This window comes from Epinephelus lanceolatus, chromosome 8 (genome assembly GCF_041903045.1).
Source record: "Epinephelus lanceolatus isolate andai-2023 chromosome 8, ASM4190304v1, whole genome shotgun sequence".
Lineage (NCBI taxonomy): Eukaryota > Metazoa > Chordata > Actinopteri > Perciformes > Serranidae > Epinephelus > Epinephelus lanceolatus.
The window spans coordinates 26021244-26038577 of record NC_135741.1 but is presented as its reverse complement, the minus strand read 5'-3'; the positions used below and the strand labels follow the sequence as shown (position 1 = coordinate 26038577).

The following is a 17334-nucleotide window of genomic DNA, read 5'->3' as shown; positions in this document are numbered from 1 at the left end:
TAGAGGGTGTGCAGGAGTTATTTCACTTTTATAAGAATTTAATACATGTAACAGTGTCCGACTGGTTAAACAAGGACAACACTACTCTGTTTGCCCAGCTGCTTGACTGATTTTATCCAATACCAGCTAGCACCATCTGGTGTTAGAAAATCTAAAGTGGTCCAAGCAGCAGTTGGGACAATTAAAAGAAAAACTTTCAAATACATGTACACCTGTCAATTGTCATAATTTGAGTAAACCTAACCTCATCAAAATTGCATTGTTTTACCATCTTTAATGCTCCATTAGTAAAGAACCACAGTTAAATAACAGAAGACACAGGGCTGTAAGGATTCAAGAGTTTTTATTGTTTTGCCATTGAATGACTTCATTTTAGCAGCATGATGAGTAGACTGAGGTATTTTCACATTCTTACACAGGTAACAAACTGAGACACTTAGTCACGTAGAAAAATAGACATTTTGCAAAAACACACACATTTGGTAAACATGCAGACAAAAATTTAATTCCTGATGTCTGTACATAAAAATGTGAAGACATAAAACATACACACAGATACACACACATTCAGGCAGCAGCTGCAGCCTGCAGGAGGCCTTCCCTCCAAGTCGTCTTTTTAAAACTGGCCTCTTTAATGGCTGTGAAGATAAGAGGTAAACACCTGTCACCTGCAAATGTATTAATTGTGGTTAAAACATGCAATCAAGTTCAGATGGAGAACATGTTCAGTGCCACTCATGTCATTGTAGGCTTAAATGGATAGATCCACATTATCAAACACCACTGATGTTGTGCGACCTACAGTACTGGCTGCCATAGCCATAGTGTACTCACGCTTTAGGAGTTGGATCTTTTCTCCAGGCCCAAAGCCCGCGCGTCCCCCATATTCTCTCCATTCCAGGCGAGGAGGCTGGAGCGGGAAGGGGACGACAAGCCTTGATACTTGGAGGATCTGGCGCTGAGGGGGAGTGACTCATTGCTTCCTTTGCGCTTTTGGGGAAAACCCCTGTGGTGGTAGCTCGCCACCTTCTGCTGAATCCCTGGGGGCTTCCCTCTGTTGCGGGGGGAGCGGTGTGAGAAACTACCATTTATTGGTCCTTGAGAAGAGGGGACGTGTGGCTGACCCTTCTCATTGAGGGGGGGATCCCTGATGTATTTAGGGGATTGGTCCTCAACGCTGTGTAACAGCTTGGCAACTTTCTGTGGAGTGCTTGCATCTTGTATAAGCTCATCCTCCCTCAGCTGAGCCTTGCTGGCTCGCCCAACAGGGTTGCGCTGTTTCACAGGTGTGCTGGAGGAAGGTGGTTTGATACTGTGAGATCTGTGCTGACTGGTTTTGGGTTCCAGTTGTCCCAGTGAGGTAGACTGAAGGCTGAGGGAGCCAGTGGATTTGGAGGGTCTGGTCCCAGTTCTGACAGGTGATCCTACAGTTGAAGGTGTGACATGACGTGACCTGAGACCTGGTGATGCTTGAGGCATTTTCCTGTAAGTTAAAAGGAAATACACAAAGCTGATTGAGATTCTTATTTTCAATGTCAATGAAAATAAAGCCAGACATCCAACATTTTCACTTACCCTGATGTTGTTCTGGTGAATCAGCTGCATCCTCATTTCATTGTATGAGACAAATTATCCAGTGGCTGATCCTCCCAAATCTTAGCAAATGTTATCTCTGCATTTGAGTGTGCATGACTGTGTGCTCAAGTCCTGAAATCTGACTGCATTAATGCACTTGAAGCAGGCAAATACACTAAAGTTCTGCTTTAGTCTGTCTGTTGATGATGTGAAAACCAACCAACTTGGCAACTCAATCAGTTCTTTTTATCTTCTTCAGATGTTTCTTTGTGTGATACTCTTGCCATTTTTATAAGAGTATCCAGTTAACATCTGTCCTTTTCTCATCTGATAATTAAAAATTGTAGTGGATCCTAGCTTAGTGTTCCCCGACTCACTGAGCATCTCTTTCCTTCACATTGTCATGCTCAAATAGGTGATATTTCTATAGAATTTCAATAAAATAAAGTAGTGTTACTCACTTCCACAAGTGTGTGCTGACATGGTGCTCCAACATGGCGCTGAGGGCAAACCGCAGGTGGTGCAAACGTCGGTCGAAGGTGAAGATGCTGCATCCTGATGTGCGGCATCCAAAAGTGCATAGCTGCAGAACAGAAACAGTTTTATAATACAGACACACTTATGCCTCCTTTGAGAGGTGTAAATAGTGAGTTTAAAAAGAATCGACTGAGTCCCACCGTTTTGTATTCAAATGAGAGAAGGAAACTACATCCGCCCAGTGATTTTCACTCTCTACATTAAAACATCAAAACTGCTTGAAAAGGATTTATTTATTTATTTTTTTAAATTTCTCTTAAAGGAATACATAACCCCTCAAATGACCATTTGTATGTCAACTACTCATAGCCCCTCTTCCACTGGACAAAAAACTAACACTGCATTGCACATTGGTAGTAAGTCTTAGTCCAAGGCTAGAGCCTCTTACTACCAATGTGCAATACACCTCCCAACCGCTATCGCAGCGCTGTGGCGCAGTAGAAAGCCGGTGCACTCCTTGATTGGATGAAGAAGGGGTGAAGAAAATTTCAAGACATCCCGAGATAAAATGCATGTTTATTGAACAATAATGGATATACAAACACACGGCAACCCCCCATACACCTTCCTAACATCTGTGCCTATGAGGTGAATACATTACATGTTTGATTTGAACGTTTATGGAGATGTGAATCGGTCTAGACCGGGAACCCCCAAACGAAAAACGGGGTTCGTTTTCAAGACGTTCATGCAATGCAATGCAATGAACGTCTTGGTCCAAGGCTACCGTGTTCAGTGAGGTAAAATTACAGTGTTTGTCAAAGGAGGCTGGCTTTGAAGAGAGCATAGATTAAGTTTCACTTTCAGTTTAGTTCCCCGTTGAAAAGGGCTGTCTGTTTGGGAAGTACTGAGCGTTCGACTGGATAAATGAGACTTGTTTAACAGACTCCTTTTAACAATCATACTGAAGTACTTTTGTATTCTGCTACTATATCTGCACTCACCCCGAGAGGTTTAGGGTGCCAGGGTGTTGCAGGCAGGTCTATGGCTTCCTCCTGCTCATCGTCTTCACTCTCATCTCCTGACAGCAGGCTCTGGTCGAAGGGTTGTTGAGGTTGTGCCTCCACTTCCACAGTTTTGTTGCCTTCCTCCTCTGGGACGTTTTCTGATTGCCCGCTTTGAAGGCAGGAGAAGACAAAAAATGAGAATGATGCAGTATGTTAGACAATAGATCGACACAAAAAAATATTCAGATTAAGAAATTAGCATCAAGACGTCACCATCTTGATGACACTCTCCATTTTTACCATTTAGAACATGTGTTTTTTCAAACTGAATGTTTTGTCAGATCAACACAATGATTGTTTATTTTGTATGCTTGTCTGTTTTGTGCGAAATAAGAAAACTGTGATGACAACAGGTTGAAACAGAGATTGCGAACAATGCTAGCAGGTTAGCTGTGCACTTCAGGTAACCACATGTATATTTGGAGACCTGCAGGATGAGTATGTAATGATGTTGTTGGACTTTCATGTCATTTTGCCCTTGTTTGACTTAGAGAATTACAACTTAGCAACATTTTGTATTGATTACTCAAGAGGTATTTTGGTGAATCAAATGAACTTTTTTAATATGGAAAAAAAAATCCTATTTCATACCTGAGAATGTGACAGTTGCTGTTGAAGTTGTGTTTACTGCCCTGAGTTGTTATTTTGTCTTCAAAAGCTTCCAGATGTTGTGCTTTGTCTTTTGATTTGACAAGAAGCTGCTCCATCTCTTGACCTGCGGAGCCTGTTTTCTGCTCCTCTGCCAATTGATCAACAGTCTTAGTCCTTCCTAGTGATTTCTGCTCCTGCTGGTGGATGGAATCAGTCTGTGTAGAAATAATAGCACAGGGAAGAAAAAGGAAGCATTACATCCCATCCCATCCCAAACAAATGATAAAATCTTGCATGTTTTTGTATCAAATAACAAATTCAACTTCTCAGACAAAGGACTCATACTTCTGGAGAATAATGAAAAATAAATATACTGGTAACATTATTGGACAAAAGGCCATAAAAAAGGCACTGAGCGTTTACATTGCATATAAGCTCCCGGCTGCACGGCCTCTTCCTCTCTGGATCCAGAACTCCGCACTGTTTGTTCAGTTCACATTCTTTCTCTATGGGAAAGAAAGCAAACACAGTAGTCAGTGAGCAACAGCGGGACACAGACAATCAACGTGATCCATGCTACTGGAGAGATTACAGACCACCACATGGTCATATTTTTTAAAAAAAGGCAATAATTATGGATTCAATCTACTTCTGCTTCTGCTGTATACAACATAATATACCCAGGCTAATAGACTATATGTTTACTGATCCTTGACAGTTTAGAGACATGACACAAACACAGCAGGGGAAGGTAATAACAGATGTATAAATAGCACACATACTATTGTTTTTGTGAATCCGGCTGTAAGTTCTTGTGCCCCTCAGAGGACTGTGAGACTCACTGGACTGCCCGGCTGTGGGCTTCTGCACTGAGAGTTTCCCTGACGGAGAAGTGGAGGAGGAGCAGTGGCCGGGGGGCAGGGGTCCTGAGTGCCACGGAGGGACCTTAGGGCGAGGCATGGAGGAGGAGGAGTGGTATGGGAGGGGAGTGTTCTCTTGAGGGAACTTCTCCACTGAAGGAAAACTGCAGAAGGAGTCAGAGGGGTAAATCACAGAATTAACTTGTGAGATTTATGCAAGTCAGGCTTGGAATCTAGATACAAATTGTGACTAGATTCAGGTTTATACAAGTTCCAAATGACATAAAACCAAGTAGTTTCTAACTGGGATCAGATTGCAAAGCATTTTGAAATGATGATTGACATTATTCTCTGTGTACATGGTTTCTTTAGGGCCCTGCCAGCTGGGTCAGTGATATACTGAACTTGTAAATAAACAAAGAGAGTTACTACATTCAGTGTCAACTATAAAAACTAACATTTTTTCTTCAATGACACAAACAAATGTTATATTGTCCCACACACATCTATCTATTTCCACCATTCATTTCAACAAAGCAACACTATGAAAAAACAATCAACGAGTTCAGCGTCTGCTAAATCAGAATAATTCCCTGAGTTGCTGTGAAGTAAACAATCTTAACCAGTACCTCACTGCCTCCCTCTGGGCCTTGCCAGGCCTGTGCTGGTGTACTGGTGATGCTGCTGAGGAAGAAGCACTGGCCTCATGACATCTGCCAGCTTTCTGCTTCTCTTTAGAGGAGGAATGATTTGAAGGAGAGCGAGCAGGGCGTGGTCGCTGCTGTGGAGCCAAAGTTGAGGATGTTTCACACATCTTAGTGAGAGGACCATGCCGCCGCTCACAGTGCTTCTCGAAGGCTTGAGGCTTCACCACCTGGCCACAGTGGCTGCACACCACCAGATAGATCTCATCGTGTGCCGGGCAGTGGCCAAATGTGTGCATATCTGTGGAGCAGAATACGACAGAGTTAAAGGTCCAGTGTGTAGGATTTACAGGGATATACATGCAAAAATGGAATATTATATAATAAGTACGTTTTCTATAGTGTATAATCATCTGAAAATATGAATCATTGTATTTCTATTACCATGGAATGAGCCATTTATATCTATGTAAGGAGCTGGTTCTTGTCTTCTACGGAAATAGCCATGTTACACTGCCATGTTTCTACAGTAGCCCAGAATAGACAAACCAAACATAGGAGCCAGTGTGTCAGCCACCGCAATTAGCAGCCCCTCAGCGATGAATGTTGGAATAACAATGAAACTGCTTTATTCAGTGTTTTTACCAGTTTAAATCACCAGAGGTCTGTACTACAGAGCCAGTTCAAATTACCCTGAATATCTTTTCATTATCTGGTTTGAATACCCTAACATTGGCCGTCTGGATAATGGGTATTACAAAGCAGGTTATCAACTAGTTCAGTCAACTCTGGGTTTTCCTATCCAGCCACGAGCTTGTTCATGTGAAAGAGGCGGGGTGTTAATTATGAGCGAGATCATCAGAACCATGAATGAAGTATTTCATCTGATATGAGATGAAATACTACCGAAAGCATCTCGGACTGGGAGACAGTAAAATGTCAATGGCATGGGATGTAAACGATACTCTGAAATCTTATAATGTAAAAATGAACATTGAAAATTAAATTACATGCAGGAATCACTGAGCTTTGGGCCTATGTGACATTTGTATAGACTATTTTTTACCGTTTAGTTGGATGATGATAATACTACTCTGAATATGTCACATAACACACTTTCAAGCGGTGCCAGACTGTTTCTGCTGCTGAAGTGAAGGGTGGAAAAGTAGTTAATGACTACTAAGGTCTATCTGACCAAAATGAGGCATTTATAATAAAGGGAAGCAAATTAACAGTGTGTGGATTATTTTACTAATAAAATATTATTTGTTTTATCCTGGTTCTGTGTCTCGTGTTATTTTGAGCTGCGGTAATTGAAACACAATGTAATAGTAACAGCACTATCACTGCAGACTAAAATAAACTTTGCATAAGTTTAAATACAGCTAAAATCACGTGTGTTATAAACAATCTCTCTGTTTGTTAGAAGCTCTGTGACTTACCCCTGTAAAAAGAGAACCAGCTTCATAGTACTGAAAACCCAGGGTTCACCCTGAAGTTCGCTAACTTCAAATCTTGCTTTGTAGTAGAGGCCTCAGGTCCATTTGTTTTGAAGAGGGGGAGACCCTTTTCAAATAATTCTGCTCCTGGTAAAACTCTCCTAAATAATGAACACTGAAGCAGTGCTCACCAGTAAATGATCCAGCTGGTTGCAATCTGTATTCCTCACTGCTAGATGCCACTAAATTCCCCTAAATCTTACACACTGTTCCTTTAAAGCAAAATGCATGAACCTAAGGTAATGCTGAATGCCCTCAGAGTGATTGAGATCTTGACCTTAGTACTGTATCTACTGCTATGCACCAAATCACTGGGACAAATTCCCTATATGCTATATGTGCAAACCTACTTGAACACATGAAAACATTGAGTCACCTTCTTTGCCGAGGGTCATGGTCTCGGAGTGGGTACTCCCATACTTGCTGCTGTCTTCAACACTGGACCCAGCTGCATGAAAGGGAAAACAGTCCACATTAAATAATGGGATAAGACATTAACGTTATAGCATCTACCAAGAAGCACTGTTACTGATATCTGGGCTTTTTGATGAGTAAAACCCGGAACAAGTCGCTCACATCAGTCCGTGCTCCAGATTTGAGGAGGTTTCACCGGGATTTACTCATGAAATTTAAATGGTATCCAGATAAAATTCAATTATTTAAACTTCTCCTATCAAACACCCACTGTCAGCTGCTAGCTTGTTCTGTGGTCCAGTCGCTGCTGCTGCCTGGTACATTTCTCTGTTAGCAAACTGGACAAATCCTACTTAAGTAGTGTTGTTGTGTTTGCTGTGATAGTAGCTGACAGGCTAATGCTAACGGTGCCTTTACCTGTTCACAGGTAAGCAGCTCGCCTTCAGTTAACTAGCTACTGTTTTATTAAGACATTACAAAATGCCCCAAAACCCTTTATTTTAATGAGTTTATTGTTTGTTGCCAGTTAACATTCCTAGCAAACTCACCCTGCGCTAGGACCCAGCGGGTCTTTTGTTTGGGTCGCCCTGTGTACCGCTGTTCTATGTGTATGTAACAACAAATAAATCACAGGACGTGGACACCGTGACGTGATGAACACCAGGTATAGGGCAGGGAGAGCGACTCACCGTCAGATGGTACAATATTCACCCTATCTACCCAACAACTCCAGTTTAATCCCACAAAGTCGTCGAGATTAGGATTTCGCCGATCCACAGCGGCCATTGCTGCTCTTGCGCGCTCACGAGGTGAAATCGTCAGGCCACGCGCTTACAGCCGCGTCACGAAGCTCGCGACCGCGTTTCACTGTGTGGTCGTGAACAAATAATAACGACCAGGGTATGGATGTTTATAAAACTGTCCTTTAGACATCTGAACAAGAATTTACAGCAAATATTGCCAGCAGCAGAATATCTATTAAACCCTGCACAGAGCTATGCATGAGTGAAACTCACTCCCTCCACACATCACACAGGAAAACAATAAAACTAGATTTAAAATTCTACTAAAGCAGCACCTCTTGACTTAGATTATCTATTAAACAGACAAAGTATATAGGTGTCAAAGCCTAACTAATTTATATCAAAGGTAAGCTTGACTGTGTCATGTGTCTCAGGATGTGAAGGGTCTGTCTTTGGGGAGCAGGGACATTTAACTGATGATTGTTTTCTGTTAGTATGCTAATTATATTTTCATGTTTTCCAAAGGAGCTAACAAGAAAAGGTAACCTATAATATGATTAATACACTGTAATGAACTCCATGCATGGTAAAAAATATTGTTTTCCTGGGAACTATTCCTCTAATGCACATTTAGTGTGTGTAGGTAAACATAGGCTACAAATGTGAATGTATAGTATTATGTAAATACTTGGTCTAATATTACAATAATGTAGCATCATCAGGTAATCATCATCAGGAGCGAAACTTAGCCCCAAACTGGCAGTTACGTACCAAATGAAATCATGAAAAAGTATATCTTATTTATTGTATTAGGAGGGGCTGTCTTGTTTGTCAGTGTCAGTGTTTTAGTCTAGTCCTGTTATTTTGTTCAGTGTTATATGTGAGTTGTTTTTGTGCACTGTCGCAATTGTAAAGTTGTTGTGGACCCCAGGAAGAATAGCTGCTGCAACACAGAAGCCTATGAGGATCCTACTAAACTAAACTAAACTAAACTAAACTAAACTAAACTAGCAGAATACATTTCAGATCTACAACAGACTGAGACTGGGGCATGCAACATAACGGAAGTTAAATTGTACACTCTAAAAAACATTTTCATGGGTTTAGTGGATAGTGCTTAAAATAAAGAAGTCTTTCAGCATAAAAACATGTCTGTTTCAGTAATGTGTTTTTGTCAGTTGACAACTTATTTTAAGAAGTTGGTCAAAATCAAAAACATGTTTGAGTTGGATAGAATTAAAATAAATAAGTTAGAATATCTTTAATATAATAGCTTGACCACTAAATATCAACACAACTTTTGGATAAATATTAAGTTGGTTTTTCAAGGTCAAAGCAAATCATGTTGGTTGTACTGAACTAATTGAGTTTGTCAGATAATAAAAGACTCACTCAGAGTGCCAGAGTTGGAGCTACTTAAAAAGATACATGCAACTTGTTATCTTTATTTTTTAAAGCTCAACCAGTGGACTATTTTTTAGAGTGATGGCTTCCTTGCAAAATGTTTTATTGCATATATGCTTTACAACCACTATACTAAAAACATGTCTGATTGAAAATGAATGTAATATGGATAGATTCCTATGCAGTGGGTGACACCTCACGCACCCATATTCAAGTATGTTCAAAATGTCCCCTCCAATATATATATATATATATATATATATAAAAAAAGCTAAGAGAGGCAACCACACCCTGCCATCCAAAATAACTATGAACTGCAGTTCAACATGCGGTTTGTGCAAGTGGCGTTGCATTACCCCAGCAGTAGCCGTTGCTTGAATGCTGTGGGGAGGTATAATCATTGTCAAACATTTACTGTAGGCTATATACAGTCTGTAGCCAAACACTGTACTGTCTACTTTATTACCTTTAAATGTGTTACAAAGTGTAAAACTAGAATGTATGATAAGAGTGATTTGTAGGCTATATCAGTGTACAGTGTTCTAGTTTTGAAGTGTTAGTATGACATAAAAATGTCATAAAAAGGTCATAGTACAGTGTGCAATGAAAAAAAGTTATTAAAACATAGTAGTATGTCATAAAAAAGTCACAGTGTCTGCACTCTACCTGACCCTCAATCGTAAGCTGGCTCCCTTTTGTACCTAAAGTGGTCAAACCTTTGAGAACCTTTGAGGATTTTTGCATTTAATTTGTGGAGCTGAATCATAATATTTTTTTTCTGATTAACTTACTAGTGTATCAGATGTTAAAAGATCAGTGAAATATACCCATCACAGTTTCTCAAAGTTCAAGGTGCTCAAACTCATCACTTCACTGGACTGAAGAGGTTCTCACGAAGGATCATGCACGTGTGTTTGATGTTTTTGTCTTCAGTGAATGATGATGCCTGATGGAAGAGGCATGTCTGCCACCTAGTGAGTGTCAAACTGCACTGCATGTTACCTGGCCTTGTCTAATGCCTAATTAATGATAAAACAGTATCAGCTCTTTGACTAATTACAGTTCACGTTGTAAATCTAATGCTCAGTGTGTGAGAAGTGTTAGATCTTATTCACCTGTATGATAAAAACATTACGTTCAGTATGTGTGTTATCAGCAGTAAAACCATCAACCATAAAATCAGACACACAACAAGTCCAGTTCTTCCTTTTAATGATGCACAGCATTTCATGACCATGCAGTATCTTCCTGGACTGCAACAGAAACTTCAGTCTCATTCATGTGACACTTTTATCAACGCAGTGGTGGATTAAACTAGTAACTGAATCAAGCAAGGCTTTATCAAAGTGGGAAATCATCACAATGGCAGTAATAAAGAAAAGAGCTCGTCTTATAACAAAATAGAGGTAGAAGCCAGGCAAAAGCAAGAAAAAGTGTTTATTAGTTACAGGCTAGAAATCAGTCGATTTTTACTCACCACTAGCTAAGGCTGTACAATTAGTAATACATTGGCTTTGAAATACTGTAGTATCTTGCTGGGGTATTTTATTTATTTAGAAATCTAAACATCTAGGAAAAAGATTGGAAATTCTGCCTAATAACTCATAATTTTAAAAGGTAAAATTCATAAAGAGCGAACGTGCTCCACATACATCCCCTACATTCAACATACCATTCAGATGTTGGGCTAAAACATTTCATTTAGCCTTCTATAGTGAAATGATGAGGTGCAACATAACACACACAAAAAAATGAAATAAAATTACTTTCACCCTTTCACAAATAATCTCATCATGGCAACTGGATTCAACTATTTTAACATTACTTCATTGTAACTACATATATTGATGCCTATTATATGTTTTAGGATGTGACAGAAACAGGATTTTCTCTAGACTTGCGTTAATAATAAATGCACTTCAAGTATTTAATATTTATCAGCCCTGAGTTTTTTTTGTTTGTTTTTGTTTTTTAAGATAAAGCTGATGGCTGAAATGACAGGCTGTTGACAATTGGAAGGTTGCAGTCCACATCTGCCGTACCATCTGAGATATAAGGGACACTTTGTTTTCGATACCTGGGTATAAATATGTTAAAGGTTCTGTAGGCCTATGTAACTTTTTACAAGTATTAATTGTTTTTAATGAAACACTGCTGTTTACAAATGACTTTGTCAGCTAAGGTTACACACAGCAACCAACACTAGATCAATACTGTGCAGCTTACTTTGGCTTACAGCTAGCTGGCTACCTTAGCTTGCTTGCTCACTAATGTTATCACTAGCAAAAGTGGATTTGTTGGTTGGCTAGCTTGCCAAATTACCTCCCCAGCTAACGTGATGCATGATACCGACTTGTGTATTATGACAACTGATGCTAATTTAGCCATCATTAAATCATATAATGTTACAAAGTGCTTTCTACTAGCCAAAAGTAACGATTGAATCTGCAGTACCATCTGAGATATAAGGGACACTTTGTTTTTGATACCTGGGTATAAATATGTTAAAGGTTCTGTAGGCCTATGTAACTTTTTTACCAATAATTGTTTTATATGAAACCCTACCATTTGCAATGACTTTTATCAGCTAAGGTTACACACAGCAACCAACACTAGATCAATACAATGCAGCTTACTTTGGCAGGGGTCCATGTCATTGGTTCGACAGCCCATTGGTTCGACATCCCATTAGTCCGACTGTCCGCGGTGCTGAATGGCTTGCGGCGGGCATATGGTGCGCCGCGACCGGCTTGAGGCGGAGCAGGCTCACGGCTTATGTGTTTGTCACTTTCTTTTTCATTTTAACCCACACCATGATCTTTTCCTGACCCTAACCAAGTGGTTTTTGTGCCTAAACCTAACCAGACCTTAACCACAGGGCATCATGATGATTTCGGAACGGACTTCGGAACAATGAGTTTAATATGGTCGGAACAATGGGATGTCGAACCAATGGGCTGTCGAACCAATGGGCAGTTCCCCTTTGGCAGCTAGCTGGCTACCTTAGCTTGCTTGCTCGCTAATGTTATCACTAGCAAAAGTGGATTTGTTGGTTGGCTAGCTTACCAAATTACCTCCCCAGCTAACGTGATGCATGATACCGACTTGTGTCTTATGACAACTGGTGCTAATTTAGCCATCATTAAATCATATAATGGTACAAAGTGCTTTCTACTAGCCAAAAGTAATGGCTGAATCTTCAGTACCATCTGAGATATAAGGGACACTTTGTTTTCGATACCTGGGTATAATTGTTTTATATGAAACCCTACCATTTGCAAATGACTTTTATCAGCTAAGTTACACACAGCAACTAACACCGGATCAATAAAGCGCAGCTTACTTGGGCTTACGGCTAGCTGGCTACCTTAGCTTGCTTGATCGCTAACATTATTACTAGCAAAATACGATCTGGGTGGATCTGTTGGTTGGCTAGCTTGCCAAATTACCTCCCCAGCTAACGTGATACACGATACCAACTTATGTAATATGACAACTGGTGCTTATTTAGCCAACAATAAATGATATAACGGTACAAAGTGGTTTCTACGAGCCAAAAGTGATGCAGCAGCAGCCAATGAGTTAACCACAGTCTGAGCTAATGTTAGCCAGCTAATGTTAGCTATTCTACATGGTTACTTGTAACATGAGCTGGTAATGTAAACTGCAAAAGCCACTTAGTATCATGGAGCCAATCGTCCAAATGAAATATGGAAGGATTGCAGATATTGATATTATTCTATGTGTGACTGAAATTATCTTACAGGCTTCCGTCAATATGATGATGGTCAATCAGTGTTAGTCTTGTGCTCATGGAAGTGTGAGTAACAGGAGGCTGACTGCAGTTTACTTAATGCCCTCACAGAGAGGGTTCAGTAACGATAAGAATTTTCTTTAAGTTACAACAGAACCTTTAAAACAGGAAAAACAACCATCTATTTGAAAAACATTTGACTGCAAAAATTTCCTGTATTGATTTAACTACAAAAAGTTCAAATCCTAAATATAAAATTAATACGTAGCAAAAAAGGATCAGTCTGTTCTGAATATGTGTATCTTGTAATCTGCGTTATTTTTTTAACAATTAGTACCAAAATGACTCATTTAATAACGCTACATGTTAGAAAATTGTGAAATGAGGAAGCTGTGTGGTTACGATGGCCTGACACCCCCCTCCACATCTGCAGGCTGATTGGCTGATTTGTGGAAAGGTGTTTCCTTGTAAATGAACCAGCAGTTCCCGCCCCACAGGATGAGGTTAAGAAACCCAAAAATCTGCAGAAGAATAAGACACGAGTTAAATATCTGAGGCTGTCGTTGTACGCACACGTTTGACCACGTCTGAAAAAGACTTATCAGATGGCCAACTTACCACAGAGGCGTTTAGTCGGCCCATGTGAGGTGTGGCACCTTGGCTGCACTTGTTGACAGCCATGCAAAACGTAAGCTGAGAAATAACGGTTGTAGGACTGGTGGCCCACTTCACATCAGACAAGCCTTTAGCCCAAGCAGAGGATGATGCAAGCCACATGAAGGCCAAGGCTGCAGTCACCAGCAGGTCCTTAGAAAAGAAAAAATATCAGATTAAAACCATTAAACCACCCACAGTGGTCAGGCAGCTTTCTTGGACAGAGTGCAATATATTGCTTAGTTGCTTGGGGACCACACCCTTCCCTGTTTCATTTACACAGCTCTGTTAGATGCACTTTCTCTGACCTCCTGTTGGATTCCAGGATGAAGCAGACTCACTGAAATCCAGCAGCTCACATCAGGTGAAAATTTAACACACAAAGCAATATAAATACAAATATTGCCTCCATAGTAATGTTGTCATGATACTGGAATTTGTAAATTCAATACAGTACCTTGAAAAATATTGATATTTGATACAGTTTTTGATACCACGGGGAAACATATAAAACATGCTTTTCTTTTCTTGATTTGGATTGTACTTACTACTGTACTGGACTGTAGTTAACCATAACAATAATTCAACTTTTTTCCATTAATGAAAACAATATTCTTCTTGCAGTCATGCACGCATTCAAAAGCCTCTCATACTGTCACACATTCATGAGGCAATAAAGTAGAAGTGAATAAACAAATCATGCCACAAAAGACTACATGCAACTGCAGTGAATGAGTCGACTGACAAGAAGACAGCACTGTGAGTGAGTAAGTGAGCGGGGGCGGGGCTACTGGGACATTGCAGCAGTGTGTGCGTGTGTCATCTTGCTGTTGGACAGAAGGAAGAGCGAGAAAGTTGTATTGAAACTGAAGAAAGTGAGTGTTGAGACCATTTCAAATATTCAGAAACCATATGTGTCGCCACATCGTTCTTTTTGACAACACTACTACATTAATAAAACTGCATTCATCTGTCCATCACTGCTGAATTTACACAACAGCTCAACACAGGAAACACTTTCCTGCTTCAAATACAAGCTCCAAGCTATTCATAGACGGAGAGATGGACCTGGCTAAGCACAAGCATTTCACCACAAACTGCAAACTGCAAAATCTGGAGAATCCAGACAAACATACCAAAGTGGGGCCACGACTAGATTCTCTGTATACGTGCTGGTAGCCCAAGTAGAAGACTAGTGTGGCAGTGCTGTAGAGGAAGGCCAATACTCCGATGCAGACGTAAAACTGTGCCGAGGATGTGTGGTCTCCAGTCAGGAAGAACATAGATGTTTTATTGGTACTGCAATCAAAAACGTAATAAGGATGCTGCATCAACCTGTGTAATAGATAGAATATATTTAGTTATGGAAATCCTAAAAGCGCACACACACACTTCAGAGTGAGCTGGTTCCTCAATGTAAGGGGGTGTGAGACTGTTTGTGTTGGCTCACACACACCTGAATGGGTAGTTAAACTCTGCGTGTACTTCTTGGTTGGTACTCCCTTGGCACTGGACGTTGATGCTGGTTGTGCCGCTGTAACCTCCGGTCGTAGCAAAGGCAAATATGGAGAACACCTGCAGCCACAGACACAAGATAAGAGGGGATACGGGTTGGCTTATTGAGCGTTAATCAAACTTTCACACACACTTCTCTTTAGTTTTGTGCAACACTTTTGACAGGAAGTCATCTTAATCACCAGATGCCTTCACTGTGAATATGTGCAGAGTTCACAGCAGGAACATGACTTTACATTTAAAAGCTAAGACTTGTAGTTTTACTGATGTTTTGTCTGAGAAGTGAAAGCAACCTCTTCCTACTTGTGAAAGCCAACACACTGTTTTGTTATTTGACTTGAAATGTTGTGCATCTTAACAGTTAGTCACCAACTTAAATCTTTTTCTACGTTATAAGACACATCTTTAGCTCCAGGTGCCACATTACAAACATCAGCTATCACTTTGTGCCATATAGCTTGTGGTTTATAGACATCACGATGAAACTTTACTGCCCCCTGAACTACATACCGTATTTGAAACGGTGCTGCATCTCAAAGGATGGGTGTCATAGCTTCCTCGGCCGTGCAGTGGGTCACAAGACAAACACCAAATCAATTTGTAGGGTATTTTTGTTCTCAGGGGTGGACAGCTCATGAGTAAGAAACCCCGCCACAGGCCATATGGGAAAAATAATAATTAAGATTTGGAAAAACTTACCCACTCCAGCACACGTATGAAAGCCAGCGGCTCTTTCAGAGGTCCAAAATCAAGAGTGAATCCGGAAGACATGACTTTCTAATGAGAAACACACATAAAATATGAGAAAGAAGCCGTTACACTGCTGAACACGTCCCACACACAACGCTGACTAGGTGCGTTTGCATAAAAGGGGAAAAAGTTTGCGCCATTAATAACCGTTTTCACACTTCCTGTCAGAACTGTTACCTGGGCGACGGATTCCATCGTGTGTCCGGAAATAAAGAGCCGATAGTATCGATGATGTTTCTCCTTTGCTGGGTCTTTAGTTTGGCAGCTCTCTTGTTTCTCGGGGATCTTGGGCTTGTCAAACTTTTCTTCAACTTCAGCGGATCGTAGTAGATGGCACGTGATCACTGACGCTGAGGCGTCGACAGGGGCGCTGCTAGGACGGAGTGGACCCAGAGATGCAGTGGGTTCAGATGTGCCTTTATGTTTGAGTCTGTGTTTAAGAAGACTGTGCTGCACATTTTGTAAACTAACATTACATGTAGCAGTACAGTGTAAGTCCTAGGATATGTTTGTGTGTGTGTGTGTATGCAGATATACGCTGATCAGCCAAAACATTAAAACCACTGACAGATGAAGTGATCAACATTGACCATCTTGTCTCAGTGCAATGTTCTTCTGGAAAACCTTGGGTTCTGACATTCGTGTGGATGCCACCTGACATGCTCCACCCACCTAAACACCAGTGTAGACCAGGTACCCCGCCTCATGGCAACAGCACCCCCCAGTAGCAGTGGCCCCCAGCAGGACAGTGCACCATGCCATACCACAACAACTGCTCAAAGGTTCAAAGTGTTAACCTGACCTCCAAAGTCCCCACATCCCGATCTGAGGGGGTTTACTTGGTCAACGGTGGTCGGGTGAGTGGAGTGCATCAAGTAGCATCCACATGAATGCCAACACCCAAGGTTTCCCAGCAGAACATTGCACTGTAACAAGATGATCAATATCATTCACTTCAACCGCCAGTGGTTTTAATGTTTTGGCTGATCGGTGTGTGTGTATATGTGACAGATCAGAAACTGAGAAAGACACTTTGTACAGACTCAGTGATCACAGCCTGGACATAGTATATATATATATATATATATATATATATATATATATATATATATGTAGAGAGAGAGAGAGAGAGAGACTGGCAGACACAGGCAGACCTGGCTGCCTGGAGAAGACAGGCTTTGTCAGTTCTGTCCCCAGAGACAGGTGGAGACAGAGCAGGGTTTCCTGCTACAATATAGCGCATATCTTTTTGTTCAATTAGGACAAACTATGAAGTCTTTTGAACAAATAAAAAAATAATTTAATCTTCCGCAGACAGATTTCTATAGATATTTACAAGTTACACATTTCTTACACAAAAAAGATGACCTTATTAAGATTCAAACTC

At 40.7% G+C, this 17334-nt stretch overlaps 2 protein-coding genes across 5 annotated transcripts; both read right to left on the bottom strand.

Moving 5' to 3' along the window:
* Positions 1-326: 326 nt before the first annotated feature.
* atxn7l2b (ataxin 7-like 2b) lies at positions 327-7963 on the bottom strand. 3 transcript variants are annotated; one of them, XM_033628183.2, is made up of 10 exons: positions 7817-7963; positions 7090-7161; positions 5200-5515; positions 4493-4734; positions 4134-4216; positions 3711-3925; positions 3057-3228; positions 2037-2158; positions 835-1483; positions 499-638 (listed from the first exon to the last, which is right to left on the bottom strand). In XM_033628183.2, the coding sequence occupies exons 1-9, from the start codon at positions 7911-7913 to the stop codon at positions 838-840; spliced, it is 1965 nt and encodes a 654-aa protein (XP_033484074.1). In that variant the 5' UTR covers positions 7914-7963; the 3' UTR covers positions 499-638; positions 835-837. The 3 variants fall into 3 exon arrangements, with proteins under 3 accessions (XP_078026205.1, XP_033484074.1, XP_033484073.1); XM_033628182.2 differs by having other exon boundaries at positions 532-668; XM_078170079.1 differs by having other exon boundaries at positions 327-1483.
* Positions 7964-10469: 2506 nt separating this feature from the next.
* On the bottom strand, positions 10470-16303 carry sypl2b (synaptophysin-like 2b). Of its 2 annotated transcripts, none has more exons than XM_033628906.2 (6): positions 16125-16303; positions 15897-15974; positions 15139-15257; positions 14819-14981; positions 13647-13835; positions 10470-13549 (listed from the first exon to the last, which is right to left on the bottom strand). In XM_033628906.2, the coding sequence occupies exons 1-6, from the start codon at positions 16140-16142 to the stop codon at positions 13427-13429; spliced, it is 690 nt and encodes a 229-aa protein (XP_033484797.1). In that variant the 5' UTR covers positions 16143-16303; the 3' UTR covers positions 10470-13426. The 2 variants fall into 2 exon arrangements, with proteins under 2 accessions (XP_033484797.1, XP_033484796.1); XM_033628905.2 differs by having other exon boundaries at positions 14819-15017; positions 16125-16298.
* Positions 16304-17334: the final 1031 nt, after the last annotated feature.